The sequence below is a fragment of the Nipponia nippon genome, unplaced genomic scaffold, assembly GCF_047370975.1.
Source record: "Nipponia nippon isolate SJK-2023a ecotype South Korea unplaced genomic scaffold, ASM4737097v1 scaffold_4, whole genome shotgun sequence".
Lineage (NCBI taxonomy): Eukaryota > Metazoa > Chordata > Aves > Pelecaniformes > Threskiornithidae > Nipponia > Nipponia nippon.
Genome location: NW_028262358.1, coordinates 46,238,099 through 46,256,862, shown reverse-complemented (window position 1 = coordinate 46,256,862; position 18,764 = coordinate 46,238,099). Strand labels below are relative to the sequence as shown.

The 18,764-nt window shown below is 37.5% G+C and overlaps 1 protein-coding gene across 3 annotated transcripts in view; it reads right to left on the bottom strand.

Moving 5' to 3' along the window:
• Nucleotides 1-218: 218 nt before the first annotated feature.
• The window catches only part of COG2 (component of oligomeric golgi complex 2), a 32,657-nt gene continuing 14,111 nt past the window's right edge, over nucleotides 219-18,764 (bottom strand). For all 3 annotated transcript variants that reach the window (XM_087776782.1, XM_087776783.1, XM_087776784.1), the window contains 9 exons: nucleotides 16,740-16,879; nucleotides 13,391-13,452; nucleotides 11,972-12,123; nucleotides 10,321-10,521; nucleotides 9,416-9,488; nucleotides 8,107-8,249; nucleotides 5,710-5,849; nucleotides 2,306-2,486; nucleotides 219-661 (listed from right to left, as the gene is read on the bottom strand). In XM_087776782.1, coding sequence (XP_087632908.1) covers nucleotides 560-661; nucleotides 2,306-2,486; nucleotides 5,710-5,849; nucleotides 8,107-8,249; nucleotides 9,416-9,488; nucleotides 10,321-10,521; nucleotides 11,972-12,123; nucleotides 13,391-13,452; nucleotides 16,740-16,879 — 1,194 coding nt within the window. In that variant the 3' untranslated portion in view covers nucleotides 219-559. The remainder of the gene's footprint in view (nucleotides 662-2,305; nucleotides 2,487-5,709; nucleotides 5,850-8,106; nucleotides 8,250-9,415; nucleotides 9,489-10,320; nucleotides 10,522-11,971; nucleotides 12,124-13,390; nucleotides 13,453-16,739; nucleotides 16,880-18,764) is intronic.

Below are 18,764 nucleotides of genomic sequence, written 5' to 3'. Positions count from 1 at the left end.
AAATCTGTAAAATGAAAACATTCAAAACCCAAACAAGAGCTAATCATATCCCATGATGAGGGAAAGCAGGTAAGTGCAAAGCAGTAACAAGAAACAGCAGATTCCTACTCCTGTGAGCACTTTCTTTATTCCAGAAGAGCTGGAATGAAGTCCCTTTGAAAGCTTTTGACAGCCATCAACGAATACATTTGATTCAAAAACACATGGGACACCAAAAGTTAGGAAGGCAATTTATTACATATTATTTTCATCATATAAGTTCATTCTTCTACACTTTTAAGATGTACAACAAAAATAAAAAAAAACATTTTCTTCCACTTTTATTCTATAGTAGAAAGTTTAGAACTTTTGATTGTTTTCCATATAATGGAAAACTATGGTAAATTCTCAGTCTTTTGGTGAAACAAGCCTATCTTGACAGAAGATACACTGATTTGTTGCTTGAGATACATTAGGAAGCACTTCATTGCTACTTATTTGGTAAAATAAAGAAGAGTTACATTATCTCTCTTTCTTTTAGGGACATTGTTTATCTTCAATCACATGCTTTCAAAAATATTTAGGATTGTTCCACTGTAGCCTGATCCTTGGCAGTTATAACCAGCTCTGTAAGTGCTGAAAAGCTTTTTATGCTGCTTGTTTCCAGTCCCATCTTTCGTATCTAAAAAGACACAGAAGAAACATTTACTTTTCTTTGAAACATCAAAAGCTCATTAATTATTCTACTTAAAACATTTAGCAAAGCATATGTCTTGTCCTGCATCGACATGTGGCAAAAAACCACAACTGCATATAGTGCACACTATAAAAAAATTTGTATCCAACTTTGCTCAGTTAAGTCTTTCCAGTTAATGTAGTGTCTTGCAGGAAAATATTTAACCATCTTCTAGGCAACTTGTAACTAAAGTCAGTTGGAAGTTTTCCAATGAAACAGTCAGAAAGAGAAACTTGGCTGTAAGTTTGTTTTTAATGCATTGATTTAAACTGAAATTTTTTTCAAACCCCAAATGAGGTTTCTGGGCAAAACTTTAAAGATAAACATGAATACATCCAAGAACAGCCAACAGCATGATGATGAAAGCATTTCAATAGGCTGCAAGAGCCTATGGTTCTAGCCTCAAACTTCCTGCGGGATGAAAACAAGTCTACAAATAGAGAGGCTGCTACGAGTCATTTCTTACCCAGGAAATCTATTGCTCTGACGATTAGAAAAATACAGACATGAGAAAACTAAGATTGCACTGAAAAAGAAAAATCTGGATCTAAATAAAACCATAACGAAATGATTCTGAAAAGGTGTTTGCTGCTGGAACTCTTTGTAGTGTTCGTGTGTACCAAAACAGCTCCTGAATGATTATGGATAATCTATCCCAGTTCAGCTTAAATTCACACTGCAGTGAGTTAGTGCACACAATAGGAATAAAAGAACAAAAGCCCAAACCCAGCCAAATAATAGTTCTTGCTAGTAACATTTCCCTGCTTCCACCCAAATCTTCTTCCTTTGTGGTAAGTCTCAGGTAGGAGAAAAGCATCTGCTCACACACAGGCAGACCTTATCTACCTGTTACAACGCATCAACAGCATCTGCTCATAAAGATGACTGATGACAACTGCTTGCCAACTAATGATATGGACTTGCACTTGGAAGTTTGTTTATTTCTATATATAATTTTCAGAAATAAATGAGTACAAAACAGTATGCCTGTACAATTCGATGTAGCTACTGCGCACATTTCCTGGAATATTTTCTTTTTTTATTTGTTTTGTTATTTAAGGTTTCATATTTGGCACTGAAAGGAACTTACAGTTACACAGCACAACAAATAAGGCTAACATCTTCAAAGCTCTTGGGAATAGACCCTTGACTATGCAGTAAGTCAAGGCTGGAAATATCCAGAGAGAAGCCAAACAAAAGCAGGGCCATAAAGATGTTTCCATCAGAGCCAAAGAAGGTCCCTGCCCTCTGATCTGTGCACAGAGTGTTTCTTCTTTGTGCTTCTAAGCACTAAGCAGTACTTGAATTTTGAATAGTAAGAAATACAAGTCTTGCATTTGTACTAGAAAGGACAGGAAAGCATGCATTGCTCAAGTGGTATCTACAATCACCAAGGTCTCAAGTCACCTCCATTATACAGATGTGAAAAAAAAAAAAAAAAAAAAAAAAAAGCAAAACCCCCCAAAACCAAAACCACAGCAACAAAGCTTTCCAGACCAAAAAAATAAGTCAAGCTTCCCCTTCCTCCTCTATCTCACTCCCTTCCAAACCCAGTAATAACAGTAAACAAACTTGTTTCTCATAACTTACTTGCTCTCCAAAATACTCAACGTCTAGGGCCAGCTGCAGTCGGATTTTATCATCATCACTCATGCCTCCATTTGTACCAACAGGGTTTGAAGTTACAGTTCTTCTGGCTTGCTTCAGCCTTTTTAGGCTCTCTTCCATTTTCTTAACAGAACTTAGCACATCAGATACAGTTTCATAATACCTGAATTAAGGAAGATCAATGAGTAAGAAAAAAATGACACTTTTACAGAAAAGCTACTTCATACACATCAGTACATTACTGGCCTTGAGAGAAATACTGAACAATGCTGGCAGGAATGGTTTTCCTTGTGAGGAAGCTACTTATGTTTCCATCATTATCAATTAATCAGTATTTCTATCATTAGTGCTAGAGGTCAATCTGAGGATTGTCATTCAGTGTGGAAGCTTCCTTCTCATCACAACATTTCTGACCTGTTCAAGATGTCTGAACTCAATAGAGAGCAAGGAATGCTATTTCTCAATTTCAAAGTCTGAATCAGCCTCTATTTGCAACCAACAGAGCGCTAAGTAAAATTTATTTTACAAACAGGACAAGAATAACAGCCTGACAGACCAAAAAATACATAGTTTAGACAAGTTTAGAAGTGTATGTGTATATGAGAGCATTCAAGTACACACCAGTCAGAAATGCCTATTTCTAAAATGAAGAAACTGAACTAAGCAGGACTCTCAGGAAGCTGGCAGGAAAAGTCAGACGAACACTAATGCCAAGTTAGAAGTGGTATAGATGGAATAAAACATCGCTTCCCACATATTGGGATCCACATTAAAGAAAGCATAGAATCAAACAAGGTAAACAAATCAACTAATCAACGCAATTTCAGAAAGCCGTATGGACTGAAATCCCATGCCTAAATGGGAAGGGCATAATGTCATATAAATTAGTTAACAGATGCCCAGGACAGTGAGTTGTTAAGAGGAGAAAACAGAGCAACAATGGGAAATTAGAGGATCCATAGGAGAAGTGACCAGATTGAGCTATGTTCTACAATTTGCTAAAATCTGTAACTTTCAAAGAGCCTCTCTATGACAGTGATCAAACTATTACTGTAAGAATTAAGAAAGCTGTAAGAATCTTCCCGATGCTTAAACAGGCAGACAACAGAAAGCAGGCAAGCTTTTTAAAGAGATAATTAGCTAGGAATGACTAAAGAAAAAGTGCTTGCCAGTGCCATGGAAACTGTTTCAAGATATCATTCTACAAAATGTAAAAGTATACCAATAAAAGTCAACCGTGCTGTCTTTTCATATCTTGGTATTTCCCAGTCCCACTCACTTGTGAATACTTCCTACTTCTGCTCTACTTAGAAGTTCATCTGCCATTAAGCAAGTTTAGCCCTCAGTGATTTTTAACCAGAGTTTATGCCCTTTTCTGGTTTTCTCATTTGGATGCAAGACGATATTGTCACAGCAGGAAATTAAATTAATTACTTGCCTCTGCATTCCCAATGAAGAAACTACAAGATTACTCCATTTAAGAAATTCAGTTTCTTTGTGACTTCTCTTGTTCAGCGAGGATAAGACATTTTAAAACAAATTGATAAAAATAGTAACAACAAGTCATGAAAACAGAATTCAACAGAAAGATCTAAGGAATTAACAAATGAACCTGCCAAACTTACCCCTGTGTTTAACCACTACCCCTGTATTTAACCTAGCACTTAAGTCAGTTTTGGTAACACTGACAAGGAAAGTGAGAAACTGCTTTTTCAGGAAAAAAAAAAGATCTGGATGGATCCAAGGAACTACAGAACAGCTACTTACTTTGTGTGGTGTCACCAGATTTACTGAAGCTTTTAAAAAGCAAGGCTTAGTAGACACAGACAGGTAGACTGACAGACAGACAAGAATTCACTCTAAGATATTTCAGCTCTACAAGTATGTGACTTGACATTCCAGAAATCTTTGGAGTCCTTCAGCAATCTAAACAAACATAACTGCTATGCGTTAAGAGTAAGCTTCTTTTTATGGACTAATAACTGGTTAAAAGAGAGACACCAAGCTTGAATAAGCAGTTTTTGTGCAAAATGGAAGTGACCAGTGGAATTCAGACCAATCTATGCTTAGCCCTGTCCAAAACACTTAATAATAATTTTAAGGACAGTTAGTGAATATGAGAGTGTCAAAACTGTCTTATAATTTTAGGTTTAGCCTGAATAACTAAAAAAGTGACTGTGAAGCGCTGCAGACGCATTGGGCATTAATAAGTACCTGAGAGGTGCCAGAAGTGGAGCAGCAGGGAGGAATAAGGAGGTGAAGGGCAGGAAAGAACTCAGGTTCTGACTACAATTTAAAAGACTCAGTATTATGTGGCTAATTCTCAGAAAACATCAATCCAATGGTCAGCAGCAGTCAACAGACAAGACAATATGCTAAGAATTATTAAGAAAACCATGTAAGGACAGACAGAAATCACCAGCGTCTCACTGTAACCTGTACGGACTCTTCTGTTCATACCACCTGTGACTGGAAGGGACAAAGAAAAACAGCAAACAGCAGCTATAAAGATGGGAAGAGGAAACATCAAAATAGGCTAAAGGGACTCTTTAGTCTGAAGCAAGATTACAGAGATATAAAAAATTACAGCTAACACAAGGAATAAATTGTCCATAATGCAAGAAGTAGGGGGTATCCAGTGAAATTATCTGGTAGAACTTCCAAATAAAAGCAAGTATTGCCTTCTCATGTTACACAGTTTAACTGGTTGAACTCAGAGAACACAACATCCCACAGCAGTACGAATTTAAAATACAGCTAGACAAACAGACAGAAACAAAATCCATTAAGGAACTTAATGCAGATAGATATTCATGCTCAAGAAGTCCTCAAGATGCTAACTAGGAAACAGAAGATCTATTAAAGAAAGCATTGCTTTATGACTGCCTTATTAAACTGTGAACAGAGCTAAAAAATCTGAAGGTGGTTTGGATTTTTTTTTTAAACCACTAAAAAGTTGGATAATCATTACATACATTAAAAAAGTCAAAGGAAAATAGAACTCAAGTTTCTTGAAAATTTGACCATTGTTCACTGAAAATAACATGGGGTTAATGTCTTATATCAAGTCTGAGACAAAATGCAAGCGTTTAGTTTGCTGTTGCATTCGTAGAGCTAAACAATTTTTCAAATGCCCTATCCACAATGCCACAGTTTGTACAGATCTGAGCAGAAGTCAGATCTCTGGATTCCCTGCCCTGCTTTTCATCTGCTGAATACACAATGTCACAGTAAATCTGGAGAAATATACCCTGCCAAAAGAGGCGTATATTCTTGTTTTCTTTACAGCTGTGTTAATTCATAGGGTTTTGTTTTTTTCCTGTGCCCATTCAACAGACACTGGAATTTTTAATTAATGCAAAGAATGTTCTCTATGGTTCTCTTACTTCTGTGTGCTTTCAGAGAGGGCACCTTCCAACCATTGATGAATCATGGGCTGCTTCAATATATCTTTGTATTCATTCTGCAGTCGGTAGAAGGGCTTAAGAGCACTGTCAACATAAGGCGAAGCTTTAGTTGGCACCTCCTGGTAGATGACAGAGAAACAAGGTGGGGAAAAAGAACCAGTAATTTACTTACTGAAAGCATCACCACCAAATTATAGCACGTATATAAAATGCTAAGGCTGTACCTAAGCAAATAGATACATACTCCATTCACGACATATCATGGAAAAGGTGATCGTACATAGGAAAGATATCACCACAAAATCATTCAGTAGTGTTATACAGTGTGATATAATACAGAACAAGGTTCAAAATGACTAAAGCTTTTTGAGAGATACCACTCCTATTATCAGGGCATGATCCTGAACGCACTTTGTGCTCACGCCGATTTCAGAGAAAGCTGAGCAGACTCAGTGTCCACAACGGCCTATTATATCTTTGTTAAAATATCTACTATTTCATACTATACACCACTAAATTGAAGACATTGTTCCTTCCAGTCTTATACCATCCTGCTCCCTATTTTCCAGAAGAATGCTTTTGGGATAAACTACCATCCCCTCACCGTCTTCTTCTCAGCTAGTTTTGGTTGCAGAATGCTTCATCTCTCCAGGGATGATCCACACACAGCTTGGGTAAACCTCATGCATTTCAAAGCAACAGAACATATCCAGGGTACACACAATCCCTGACACCTGAAATACCTCATTAACATCTTAGAGTTGCTTGGCCAAGCAAAAGATTCTTTGCACATCCAATTCCTGCAAAGACTATCCTCATGCCAAATTCTGAATTCTGCCGAAAAATCAAAGCATTAGAACATAGTAAAAATAAAGCTGCCAGAACTTAACATGACTGTAATAGTGTACCTTCTCTACCCAAGTCATCTTGCTCCTGTTTGTCAGTTTAGGCTTCGCTCCACATAATACCAGTTAGACTGATGGCCAAGAGAGCAATGCAGTCACACTCATGGAATACAGAGCTCAAGCGAGCAGCTCAACTGAACTGAAGGTGGATAGGTCCTATGTCTTTGTTTTGGCACAGCTAGCCCACCATCTGCTTAAACATCCCACGGACAACTGAGAGGTGATGGCAGTCCACTAAATCACTATGCAGAGTTTGCTTTCAGATAACTGAGCTAAGCAGCGTAGGGTTGTCAGGGTTTTCACCCTCCTTTGACTTATATACTTTGTTCTACTCTTTCCTTAAGTAAAAGTATTCTCTGTTAAAGACAGAACAATCTAGTCACTACACAGAAGAATTTATTAGCCTTGAAGTTGTTTCTTCTTTTTAAATACAATTTCTGATTAAGTATGTCCTTAAAACTAAGATAGTGAGAAACCCTAATAATAAACTGAAGTAATAAACTACTTCCTTAGGAACAATTTCTCTTCCAGCTTACCCTAAATGTTCCACCCAAAGGAAATTTAATATCCTTGAAAGAAGTAGACTTAACAGCTCTAATTTTTTCCATTTAGCCGTTGAAAAAGTACAGCATTGCTGTACTTCGTGACAGTCAGGACAGTGCTTTTGATTTTGGTGAGCCAAGGCAACCCTCCCCCCAACCCCTACCAAAACCACTCCACAAACAAGTAGGAAGAGAGAGCAAGGAGAGAAGGGTGAGCGGGAAAGAACTGTGGCCTTCCCCATTTCAGCCTGCCTTCTGTGTTCAAAGGATGTAGTAGTCTGTGGTTCCCATTACTCAAATTTTTCTCTATTGCCTGAATGATACCAAGCTACCTACCAAAACGACTGTGCAGACAAACTGGCAAAGGCAAGTCACAGTAGTAGAACAAGCCAAGATCAGACAATTGGTTTTGGTGCCGTATTTCACCATTACTTTTTATTAGTTTCTCAACAAATTACTCTTTTTAGCCATTCTCATCTTGTTCCTTCTGTGCAAGATACTTCTTGAATCAAATCCAAGCAGTTAGCTCACTGGGAAGAGGTTTCTTGACATAGCAGGCAGAAGTGTCATCGTCCCAAAAGAAGCCTGCCACTCAGCAGCACTGCATCTTACGGTATATGCTATGACATGAGGGAAACACAATTCTTCTCATTAACCCTTTTTCTTTTGCACATCAAGAGTTCTACTCCTTGACCTTCCTTCTATCTCAGGCCTGTGCCCTCATCTTTGTTACCCTACATAAAATTTTGAAAATGCCATTTTTTCTTTTTCCTTTGCAATGAGGTAAACAGTAAATTACTAAATTATCTCATGGTATTTAATAGGGCTCTTGGCTGTCAAGCAGAAGAACTCATAAATGTACTGCCCGGTTAACATTCTTAACATAGGCCTTTCTGAGATTTATTTTTTCATCTGCAACCAGCACTGACCTTATTGGTTCTCCTATATAATCTTGGAACTTCCAGTGCACTCTTCAGGTAAGCGAAGGAGGACTCACTGAGATCCTGGATAATCCTTTTATTCAAGGTAGGCACGCAGGCTGATAAAGAAGTCTTTGAGTCTTCCAAGGCTTCTATTGAAGTAAAAATGCTAAAGTTTAAACTGAGCTACCCTGCCCAATCACAACATAAATTATGTGAGCCCCCCCATCATCCCAATCTCATTCACTATCTTAGATGGCTGCTAGTGTCAAATACAGGATGCTTAAATAAATAAATACACACCAGCCGTTTATAAAACATCACCAGTAACATCAACCATTCCTCAGCCAGAAGAACAGATGGAGGGAAGGAAAGAAAAAAGGAGTAAAGTAACATTCTCCAGGTCCACAGTTTTTTCAGTATTACCAATGTAGCAAGGGGCTTGAATCAAAAGGCTCTGACCTACCAAGGGAACTGCGGTTGTGAAATTCTTTCTCACAGTGCCTAAATTCCCTATGGAGTGACTGGAACATGCTCAACTACCATCTACTGAGTGAGGGATGTGCGCAAGCTTCTACCTCTCTTACGGACTTGGACATCTACCAATAATCCTGATTTAGAGATTTAAGTGGAATTCACAGTGCAGAACTTCTGGCTATACTTGAACACAGGGACTAGTTCACTCACCCAGCTGCATGCTTGGCTTTAATTACTGAATTAAAATCAGACTCCATGTTTCACATAACAAATGATCAGATAAAAAAAAAAAAACAAACAGAAAAAAAGAAGAGGCTAAAATACTTAATTGCTTCTGTCCTCTGAAATTAAGATATTTAACTATGAAACTTTGATAACTCTCCTCCTTACATGATTCAACAGGCCGAGAGAGAGAAACTTCTTTTTAGAAAAATATTTTAGTTTCAACTGGATAATGAAAAGCCTCTCCTTACTTCTTCCCCATTTCCTTTACAAGTAGTAGTTTAGAGATATGAATCTTCTAGTCCAAGGTCCTAATTACTGGACAATGACGACTTACTTCCAAAAAAAAAAAAAAAAGCGTACAAAAAAACCTCCCCAAAGCACTTCAGACTCACTCAATTTTAAGCAAACGTTTTCCAGACTGAACATGTCAAGATAGGTTTAAACTGTTAAATAGAAACTAAAGCAAGATTCATTAAGTAATAAAAACATTAGTATTTTCAAATTTCTCATTTTCTCATTAAATAATGAAAATGTATCTAAAAGCTGATTTTGTTTGTTTGGCAGAGGGGATTTGGGAGAAAGGGGAAAGAGACTGAATTCAGCCTCTCAGCTTTACCTGCAATACAAGAAACATTCTTGAAGCCAATCATTTCAAGTTTTGGTTTAATAATTTCTAAGATGTCAGGAATCTGAACAAAAAAAAAAAAAAAAACAAACAGAAGAGATACAGTCATGTTATAAACATATTGTAATTACTTTCCGTACATTCTGTAAGTTTCCAGTGCATCAAAAGACACCTTCAATCTTTTCTATGTTTTTACTGTATTTATAGGAAACTAGTACTAGAAGAATATAATATTCACGGAAATTAAGGCCTATGCACTATATCTCCTTACTATTTTCCTCAGAGGAAATAATTTAGAATTAACAAAATATTATCGACTCAGATGTAACTTACAACTTGACAAATTACAGAAATTTCAGCCTTATTGACCAAAAATACATAGAAGTCATCCCTACTGGAAGAAAATGAATCTCTTTTCAAGGTTCTGGATGATTAGTAAAGTATAATCATAACAATAAAGCCTTTTTCAACCTCAAAGACTAAAACCAGTAAACATTTAAGAGAGAATATAATATTAAAGCTGAATATTGCACCACACTCCAAGCTGCAACAGAGATTTTACTAGAAAAGGTTAAGACTCTGGCACAATGACACTTTGCACCAAAAATGAGCAGAAACATATTATTTTAGGAGTTAAGTCCAGCAGCTACCGATAAAAAGAGTTTAAATACCTGAAGTGGTTTCTCTGCAATCTGCCATTCCAAATAAGCACAGAGTAGACCATTTATTTCAGGTGATTATCTATATCAGACTACTCCAGTTTTAGCATTTAAGATTAAAAAAATAGCTTTATGATACAATTTTTTAAACAATTTAATGTCCTTAACAAGATGCCAAACAATATTGGCACATAGATCAACACAGACTCTTTTGTAAGTAAAGTCACAAGCACAAACCTGATCTTGGAGTTTGTCCAGATCTGCAGCAACATATACCAACTGAGTACTAGATATAGAAGCCCATGGCTGACTTTCTGGCGAAGACCCGTTCCCTTGGTCCTCACTAGGGTTGAGGCTTACAGAAGATTCCTTTTTACCAACTGGCAGAGATTTTTTGCTTTCCTTCATATTCTCACTGGAAATGGGCCTTACAGAAACCTGAAACATCAAATTGAGACGTGAACACTAGCAATCATGAAAGCAGTTAAAACTGTACAAACAGAAACAGTACATAAAAGATTTGTAAGTTCTCAGTATTAGAATGCCACACTTACAAGGGATATTAGCATTCCTAAATTACATTAAAAAAAGATATTTTTAAAATAGTTTTTTGTGCACTAAGGAGTTGGATGATTTGGAGCAAATTTGTCACTATAATAGAGGGCAGTCCAGTCCTACAGCAATTTTCACCTGTGTGGTGTTCAAATGAACTACTGCACTGGAGGAAGACGAAAGACAAAAAATTTGATCGTTATCTGCTTTGCAGAAACAGAGTTTCTTTTCATATGCTGGAATACAAAAATCATAACCACTCTGCTGTCAAACAACCCCTTTCTTCCACCTCCTCAAGCCCTCTGTTGTCAGGCACGTGCTTCACTCAACTATGCTGTTTTAACTCTGGTACTTATCAGTACTTTTCATGAGCTAATTTAGCTGAGAGAACTGAGTCACTGAGTCTGAAGAAAAGGATAAAGGGAGATCTTACTGCTGTCTTCAGCTACCTAAGGGGTCTGTATAAAGAAGACGGAATCAGACTTTTCCTTGAGGTACAGTGACAGAGTAAGAGGCAACGGACATGGACTGTAGCAAGGGAAATTCTGATCAAACATGAGGGAAAAAAGTGGTCAGTCATTGGACCAGGGTTCCCAGAGAGGCATGAAATTGCCATCTTTGCATATACTCAAAATTCAACTTGAAAAGGCTTTGCACAACCTTATCTAAGCTGGCCCTGTTTTGAGCAGGAATTGGGACCAGATGACTTCCAGAAGTCCCTTTAAATTCCAATTATTTTATCATGCTTTCTATGACACAAGAAACAGGGAAACTTGTATGGCTGGGAGCAGGTAGTAGAAGAGCAAAGCACAACCTTTCCTGCTCAGAAGCAGGGAATCATTGATGTTGAGTCAGTTGCCCATGAAACTTCCAGTTTTACAGTCTCAACACTGAGCAACTGATCCGGATTAATTTACTACCCCCCCCCCTTTTTTTTTTTTCAGCGTTATTTTTCACCTGGCTCAGTTTCACATCATCATTCACTGTATCAACGAGTAAACACTTACACAAACACAACAAAATGAAAAGATTGTGGCTACTTTTTTCAATGGCAGAGGCAGCCTTAAGCATACATGGAAGTACAGCCTTGGCAACCATCAGACAGTAATACCGCAGCAGCACTGATATTTGTGGTTAACAATAACCGCAAAAATAACATATTTTGCAGTGATACTTTTTATAAAACAGACTTACGAACTGGCTGAAAGTGTTCTTCTTAAAGAATGTTAAATTCAGGAAAAAAGCGCTTAAAAAGAGGTCACATACTTTGTTTCAAAAGGTATCTTATTGATGGGCATACCCAAACACCAAAACCATAAGCATGTTGTTCTCTTACCTCACCAACGAACACAGAGTAGCGTGCCAAAATTTGCAGACTAAGTTTCCACAGACGGTGTGCTAATAACGGTAAAAACATTTGATCTGACCAGCACTTCAGAAGACTCATCCAGACCATGTGAGTGGCCAAAAGACAGTATGAGCTGCCAGCTAGAAACAATCAGACAACAAAGGTCAAGTTCCTAAGCACATTTTTAAAAGATGTAACATCAGTGTAATTGCATTACCTGAGATTTAAAAAAAAGTAAAAAAAAGCCTTCCACAGAAGACAATCACAAAGACAGCAAAGAGGATTCATTAAGCGCTATATGAAACAAACTCTTAAAATATTTGCTCCTCAGTGGAATTTGAAATCTAAAGCAATAAGTCTTGCTGTAGCTGTGTTGCAAAAGTAACAAATGAGAATTTGCCTGCAACAAAGGCAGGAACAGCTTGTCCAAATAATCCACTTCAGGAGATAATATTTCCAGGATAATTTTTGGCTGTCTTATGAAGAAGGTATATTAGACATGCTTGCCAGCCATAACAGTAACGCTCCCTTAGCGCTAAACTACTGCTCCTGTCACAGTTGTATCCGAGATATCTGCTAGAAATATTTATTTAAAACACAGCAGGAATATCCATATTTAAACCAAATACTTTTAAAGTGGTATTCATGTACTAACATTTTATAGCATACAATTAGAGAGCTAGGGAATGTGTCTGCAAGTTCCAGGCAAACACCTTGAAGTGGTAGGATTTATGCATTTTGTCTTCATCGGGATTTTTTTTCCTTGCTCTCTTCAGAGGGCATGTGTGTGTATGCACACACACGTTTATGCGGCTTTTAGCTACCTTCTTCATAAGTATTTAGTCTGTTAACTGAATTAAGTTTTTCTGGTTACAGTATACTTCTAATGAATATACCAGGTTTTCCCTTCCACTCTAATCCTTCCTGTGCGTACCTCCTCAATTGCTCCTAAACCAATGTATGTTTTTGGAGCAGACACCAACGCTATAAACCATAGCAAGCCTAAATGCTGCCAACAGACACCCATTTTTGTCTCTACATATCCCTACAACGATTAAGAAAAATATGCCACAATAACACAGCATAGCCTTTTGGTTGTCTCTTAGAGGATGCCAAATGCCAATTTAGTTCCTTCTTGCACTGAGGGGATAGTTCCACAAATATGTTGATGGATGCTATCAAAAGGGGTGTTTTCAGTCAGTAAAGTGATCACTGAACAGTACTCTCCTATTGCCTTCTCTATAAAAATTTATTACACTGTTTAATCAGTTCATCAGAAAACAGAAAGCTCATGTGAACCCACAGGATGCATGTTACTAAGTACTCAGTAGACAGACAGTAGCCACTGCTATTTATACCACCAGTTCCTTCACAATAGAGAAATTATTTTTTGCAATAGAAGTTTACCTGGTGCTTCCTCTAGTGTATCTGAAAGTGCTTCTTCTAAGGCCCCTGCTATTTCTCTGAATCTGAGAGACAGAAAAGTTTTGAATATTACAATTCAATAATTGCTTAAATTGATGCCTAAACATTTTTTAAATGTTTATTTCAATGTGCTATCAATGCACATACACAGATTTTAGATGTGGGGTTATTTTTGCCCAACATAAATTGGGATATACATCAGACCAACATTCAAACACTTGAAAGAGAACCTTTGACATTTTACAGGCAGATACAAAGCTTATACTTTGGGAAATTATTAAAGTCACGGTTGCAAATGTTATCAAAATGATAGCTCACAGAGTGTCAAGGCCTCAGCTTTTTTGAGGAGTGAAATTTTTTGTTTTGTTACTGTTTTTAAACCAAAAGTGAACACATTGTCTCATACTTGCTTTAGTTGACCTTCAGATATGTCACGTGACACTGGAGCCTTCAGCTTTCTACATGTTTGTTAATGACCAGTGGTGTAAGGTTCTGCAAACAATTCTGTACCCGATAAAAATCAATAGTTCCTCACAGGATGCCTTGACCCCCTTTTTTTAAAAAAATTCACCCTTCAAAAAAGTAAAAAAAAAAATCCCGCCTCCCCAATTTTTTAGGTATAACAGCAAAGTTAATATTAAAACATCCATAATTAATTAATTAATACTTCTCCATATTTAAAGCATATTGGATAAACAACACAGCATTTCCCTCATCTAAAAATTGTCAAGCAAGAGCTGCAGAAAATTCTTCTTTAACCAGGTTTTCCCTCTAAATGTTGAAACAAAGCTGTCATTTTAAGCTCCCCCACAGAAGGTTCTGTCGTCATTGGTTTCCCCTTTCTTGCTTTTATGTGCATCACAGTAACTCTGTACGACTTTCTATCAAACTTACTAATTACGAACCTGCAGGGTTGCTCTTAAAACCTCTTAACTGTCATTTCTAGATCACAACAAGGTCCCACCTAGCTTTTCTTGTTCAAACTCCTAATGGACTAGATGCATGTTTGGCAAATAAACATATTTTAGAACTATCTTGGAAATGGCTTCAAAACCTCATTCTTGCTTATGCACTACTTCCACCTACAGAGCAGTGTCTTTAAGTGTTATGGTGAAAGGGATTAGAGAATGCAATCAGATTTTTAACACTGACATCATTTTTGCTGAATGTTTCTTACATAGGAAAAAAATTCCCCAATGTGGGGTTCATTACAGTTCCACAATCAGTTGTACTGACATAATTGAAGCAATGGCAAGGGAAAGAGTTACTGGGGCTGTCTGTGCCAGCACTGCTACAGAAGAAGTGCCTGTACATCCGTCGGTTCCTCAAAGGATCATTTGTAAAGGCTTTAGTGAGGGCTGATTGTTCTGAGTAATTTCTGTAATTGAAAAAAGAAAAAACCCAACCATCTTAACTATAAATGCCATAGTGCGAGATACTACTTCAACAAAAATCCTGTATGACTTAAGGATATTAACATATATCAAAGAAAAAGCTTCCCTGATACATATAATGAATATCTTCCATTATTTTCACAGTTGTGCACTAAAGTATTCATGGTCACTTCTGAAAGTTATCAGATTATTCCAATATATAGGAATAATATGGTGAAAGATGAACCAGCTGCTGTTATCCAAGCATTTATCAAAATAGTGCACACAAAATAGATTTACAGTAATCTTGGATTAAAGGAAAATTTTTTTTTTTAAAGTTTTTTTTAATCAGTCAGAGCTCAGAATACCTAATAGGAAAGAACATTTTTGAACAGAAAGAATATGCTGAAGCTCCATTTCAATTTTATGAGCAAGAGTATTAAAGTTTGATCAAGTGATCACTTACTAGAAAAGTTGCACATTCACACAAAAGGGGCAGACTCACAGAGCTATTAATGACATAAATCTATTAAAAGGTTCATAATGGCTACAGTTCCATCGCCACTTTTAGTCTGTGCACTCAGCACTGCTACCGTAGTGAGTACTCCTGCCCTTTCCCTTGGGCCAGCATGAATATTCGTAGAGTTAAGTGGTCTGGAGAAATTCATTGGAGTTGAACGTCAGCCTTTTTTTGCCCAGGATAACAGATCCTCACATCAGTTCACTACACAGCTGCACGAACAGATGTGCAAGCAAAAAACCAAACCAGGATGTCAGAGGCTGGGGCTACCATTTTACAAAATGCAGTGAACCACCAAAACACTAAGACCCTGCTCCCAGCCCCATGTTCCTGTCACTTACATTAGTTCCAGCACAAATAAAGATTCCTGGATGGAATTTTTCAGCAGCAATGTAGATTTATCCTGGATTAAAGAAACTGTATAAATGTGGCTGTCGTCGTACTGTTATTGCCAGTTATAGAGTCATGCAATAAAAAAAGGCCACTAACGTGATCCAGGTTAAAAATAAACATCAATTTCTCTCCCCTCTTTTGGAAATTCTACTTTTTTTTTTTTTTTTTTTTTTTTTTTTTAAGAGTGTCTCAGAAGGTTTTGGACCAAGAGAGATCACTCACAGCACACTTAGGTCATAGCAGACTTCATCAATGGTTCTCTTTCTTGCCTGGAAGCTTGCTATCCAGCCCTAAAATCAGATGTATAGACTACACTTTCTAAAAATATGGTTTTACATTCTATTTTGTTCCTTTCATTAAAATTCTAGCATTACTAGAATTAAAACAGGGCTTTCTTGGGACTCTCTGCTCTCTTCTAGCTGCAAGATCTGTAAAAGCTAATGCTACAGGTACATTAGACCTGCTGGAAAAGTAAGCTAAAACTTATTACTTAGCTCCTCAGGAAAAGGGAATCTTTGGGAAGACAGTGCTACAAGACCCAGCACTTTACAGAGTACATCCTGTGAGACAAAAAGAATGTCAGAAACATGGCTAGATCTGGAAAATCTACAAGTTGTCAAGTCCTTTAATTCTGTATTTCTAAGAAGAAAGACTTCTTCCCTCATAGTACGTATTCCTCTGCATTTGCACAAGTAGCTACTTTCAACATACAGTTTAGTTCCAGGGACACTGGACAAAAAGAATCTGAAACAAGATTTCAAGACTTATCTAGATCTGTTCCTGAAAGTCTTATAAGTAGTGTATCAAATTCAGCGTAACAACAACACAGTACATATTGAAGAGTAGCTGGCTGTGATTTTGCTAAATTGTTGAAAGATATATAAAACAGTTACCTGACTTAGTAATGAAATTCTTAGTTTGACTTCTACTCTGATTTGTTGACAAATGAAACTTTCAACAATGAGGAGACCTGACCCTAAGCCAGATCATCTTGCTGTGACTGAACTCTACTTTTTGGAGAGTGAACAAAAAAATGCATACTAACCTTATTTGAAAATATACAGGCAAATTCCATTTGTTGTTAAAGCTGTGGTAAGAGGGATGAGATCTTAACCGTTTCACACTGGCCTGGGAGCCACACTGTCGTTCAAATTTCCGTACAAAATCCATACTAGTAGTGTACTTCTGCAGAAAGAGCATGAACATTCTGATCACGCACAGGGTCCCAACAAACAAGGAAGGCCACCACCCATTCAGCAGAACTCTTGTACCGCACTACAGTTAAGCTCGAGGTTCAGAATGGGCTGACACTGCCCCCATCACCTAATCATACAAGGTTAAAATCCTGGATTGCAGTGAAACCAAAACCAATTAACTAGTAGGTGTCTGTCTATGATAGGAAAAGCAAGTGCAGGACACTTCTAAAAAGCATAAAATTGTCCAAGTACCCTGAACAAGCAGAACTGATCAGAGAGATGCATCAGTATTTCTGAGCTGAATCACTGGGGTGGAACAACAGTGCTGCACAGTACTAAGAACAGAGTCAGTTGCAGGAGATAAAGGGATACAACAAACAGAAATAATGAAGAGCAAAACCCAGAAGTACACATAACCACACACACATGAGAATGAAAGCGTGATATTTTTTCTGTTATATAGGACCTGTAATATAGGAATTTCTAGAACTGTTTCCCTAAAAATGTTTTGCAAACACCAAATATTTGCAGAAGAACATTAAACAATTTCAGATAAACTAACTTTATCCAGCTGTATACTTCCAATAAGATGTTTACAAACAGTATTAAGTCAGTTGCAAGCAGGGAAATACTACATTAATCCTCAAATGCATTTTGGGCTTACTCTCAACAGTTACTTATTAACACCCTGAAAATAAATGAAATAATAAATTAAATCATACACAAAGCAGAATGCCAAACACTTGAGCAAAAACCAGAAGCAAAATAGTGCATAAAAATGTTATTTCACACAAAACAGACCATGCTAACAGAACACAAAGGTTATATAAATCAATGTAAAGTGAAAATACCACTACAGTTAAAATCTACCTCTCTGCAATGAAAAACACTTTGGCTTATATGCAAGTTTCTTCTATTAAAAAAAAAAAGAAAGGAAACATTCATAAAAACTACCATACATGCTCACTAAGCCACTGCTGAATTAACGAAATAAGCCTGACTGAATCTTTCAGTGCTTCTGACTTCATCGCATTAAGAGCAGCAGCAAGGCTTTTACCACAAGCCAGAGCACTACGCGAGTGATGTGATCTTACCTCTTACGAAGCAGTAAAACATTCTCAGGAGAAGCTCCTGAGTTGCTGCTTACAGGTTCTATTCTCAGAAACTCTCTTGCAACCACAGGACACGCACTGACATGGGCATGCTTTTGTGTTGTGTATCTCAGTAAGTTCATAACTTTCTGTTAAAAGTATAACTACAGCATATTTTTCTTGTGGCATGGCAGTTTGAGTATGTCAAGATGGTATTCTGGAAATTGCACACAAAAGCCTTTAGGTAACTACTTTTCTCCCAACGTGTCTGTATCTATAACACAATGGAACCATAAAAGCTATGGAGTTAAATCTAGAATGAACGACAAATTAGTGCTTTTTCAGGCCTCATTTCTTAGATAATAAACCCAGTACTGTAAAAAGGCAAACAAGCCCGAGTACTGCATCCAGCTCTGGGGTCCTCAGCACAGGAAAGCCATGGACCTGCTGGAGCAGGTCCGGAGAAGGGCCACAAAAATTATCAGAGGGGCTGGAGCACCTCTGCTATGGAGAAAGGCCGAGAGAGTTGGGGTTGTTCAGCCTGGAGAAGAGAAGGCTGCGGGGAGACCTTATTGCGGCCTTTCAGTACTTAAAGGGAGCCTGTAAGAAAGATGGGGACAAACTTTTTAGCAGGGCCTGTTGCGATAGGACAGGGGGTAATGGTTTTAAACTGAAAGAGGGTAGATTTAGACTAGATAGAAGGAAGAAATTTTTTACAATGAGGGTGGTGATGCACTGGCACAGGTTGCCCAGAGAGGTGGTAGATGCCCCATCCTTGGAAAC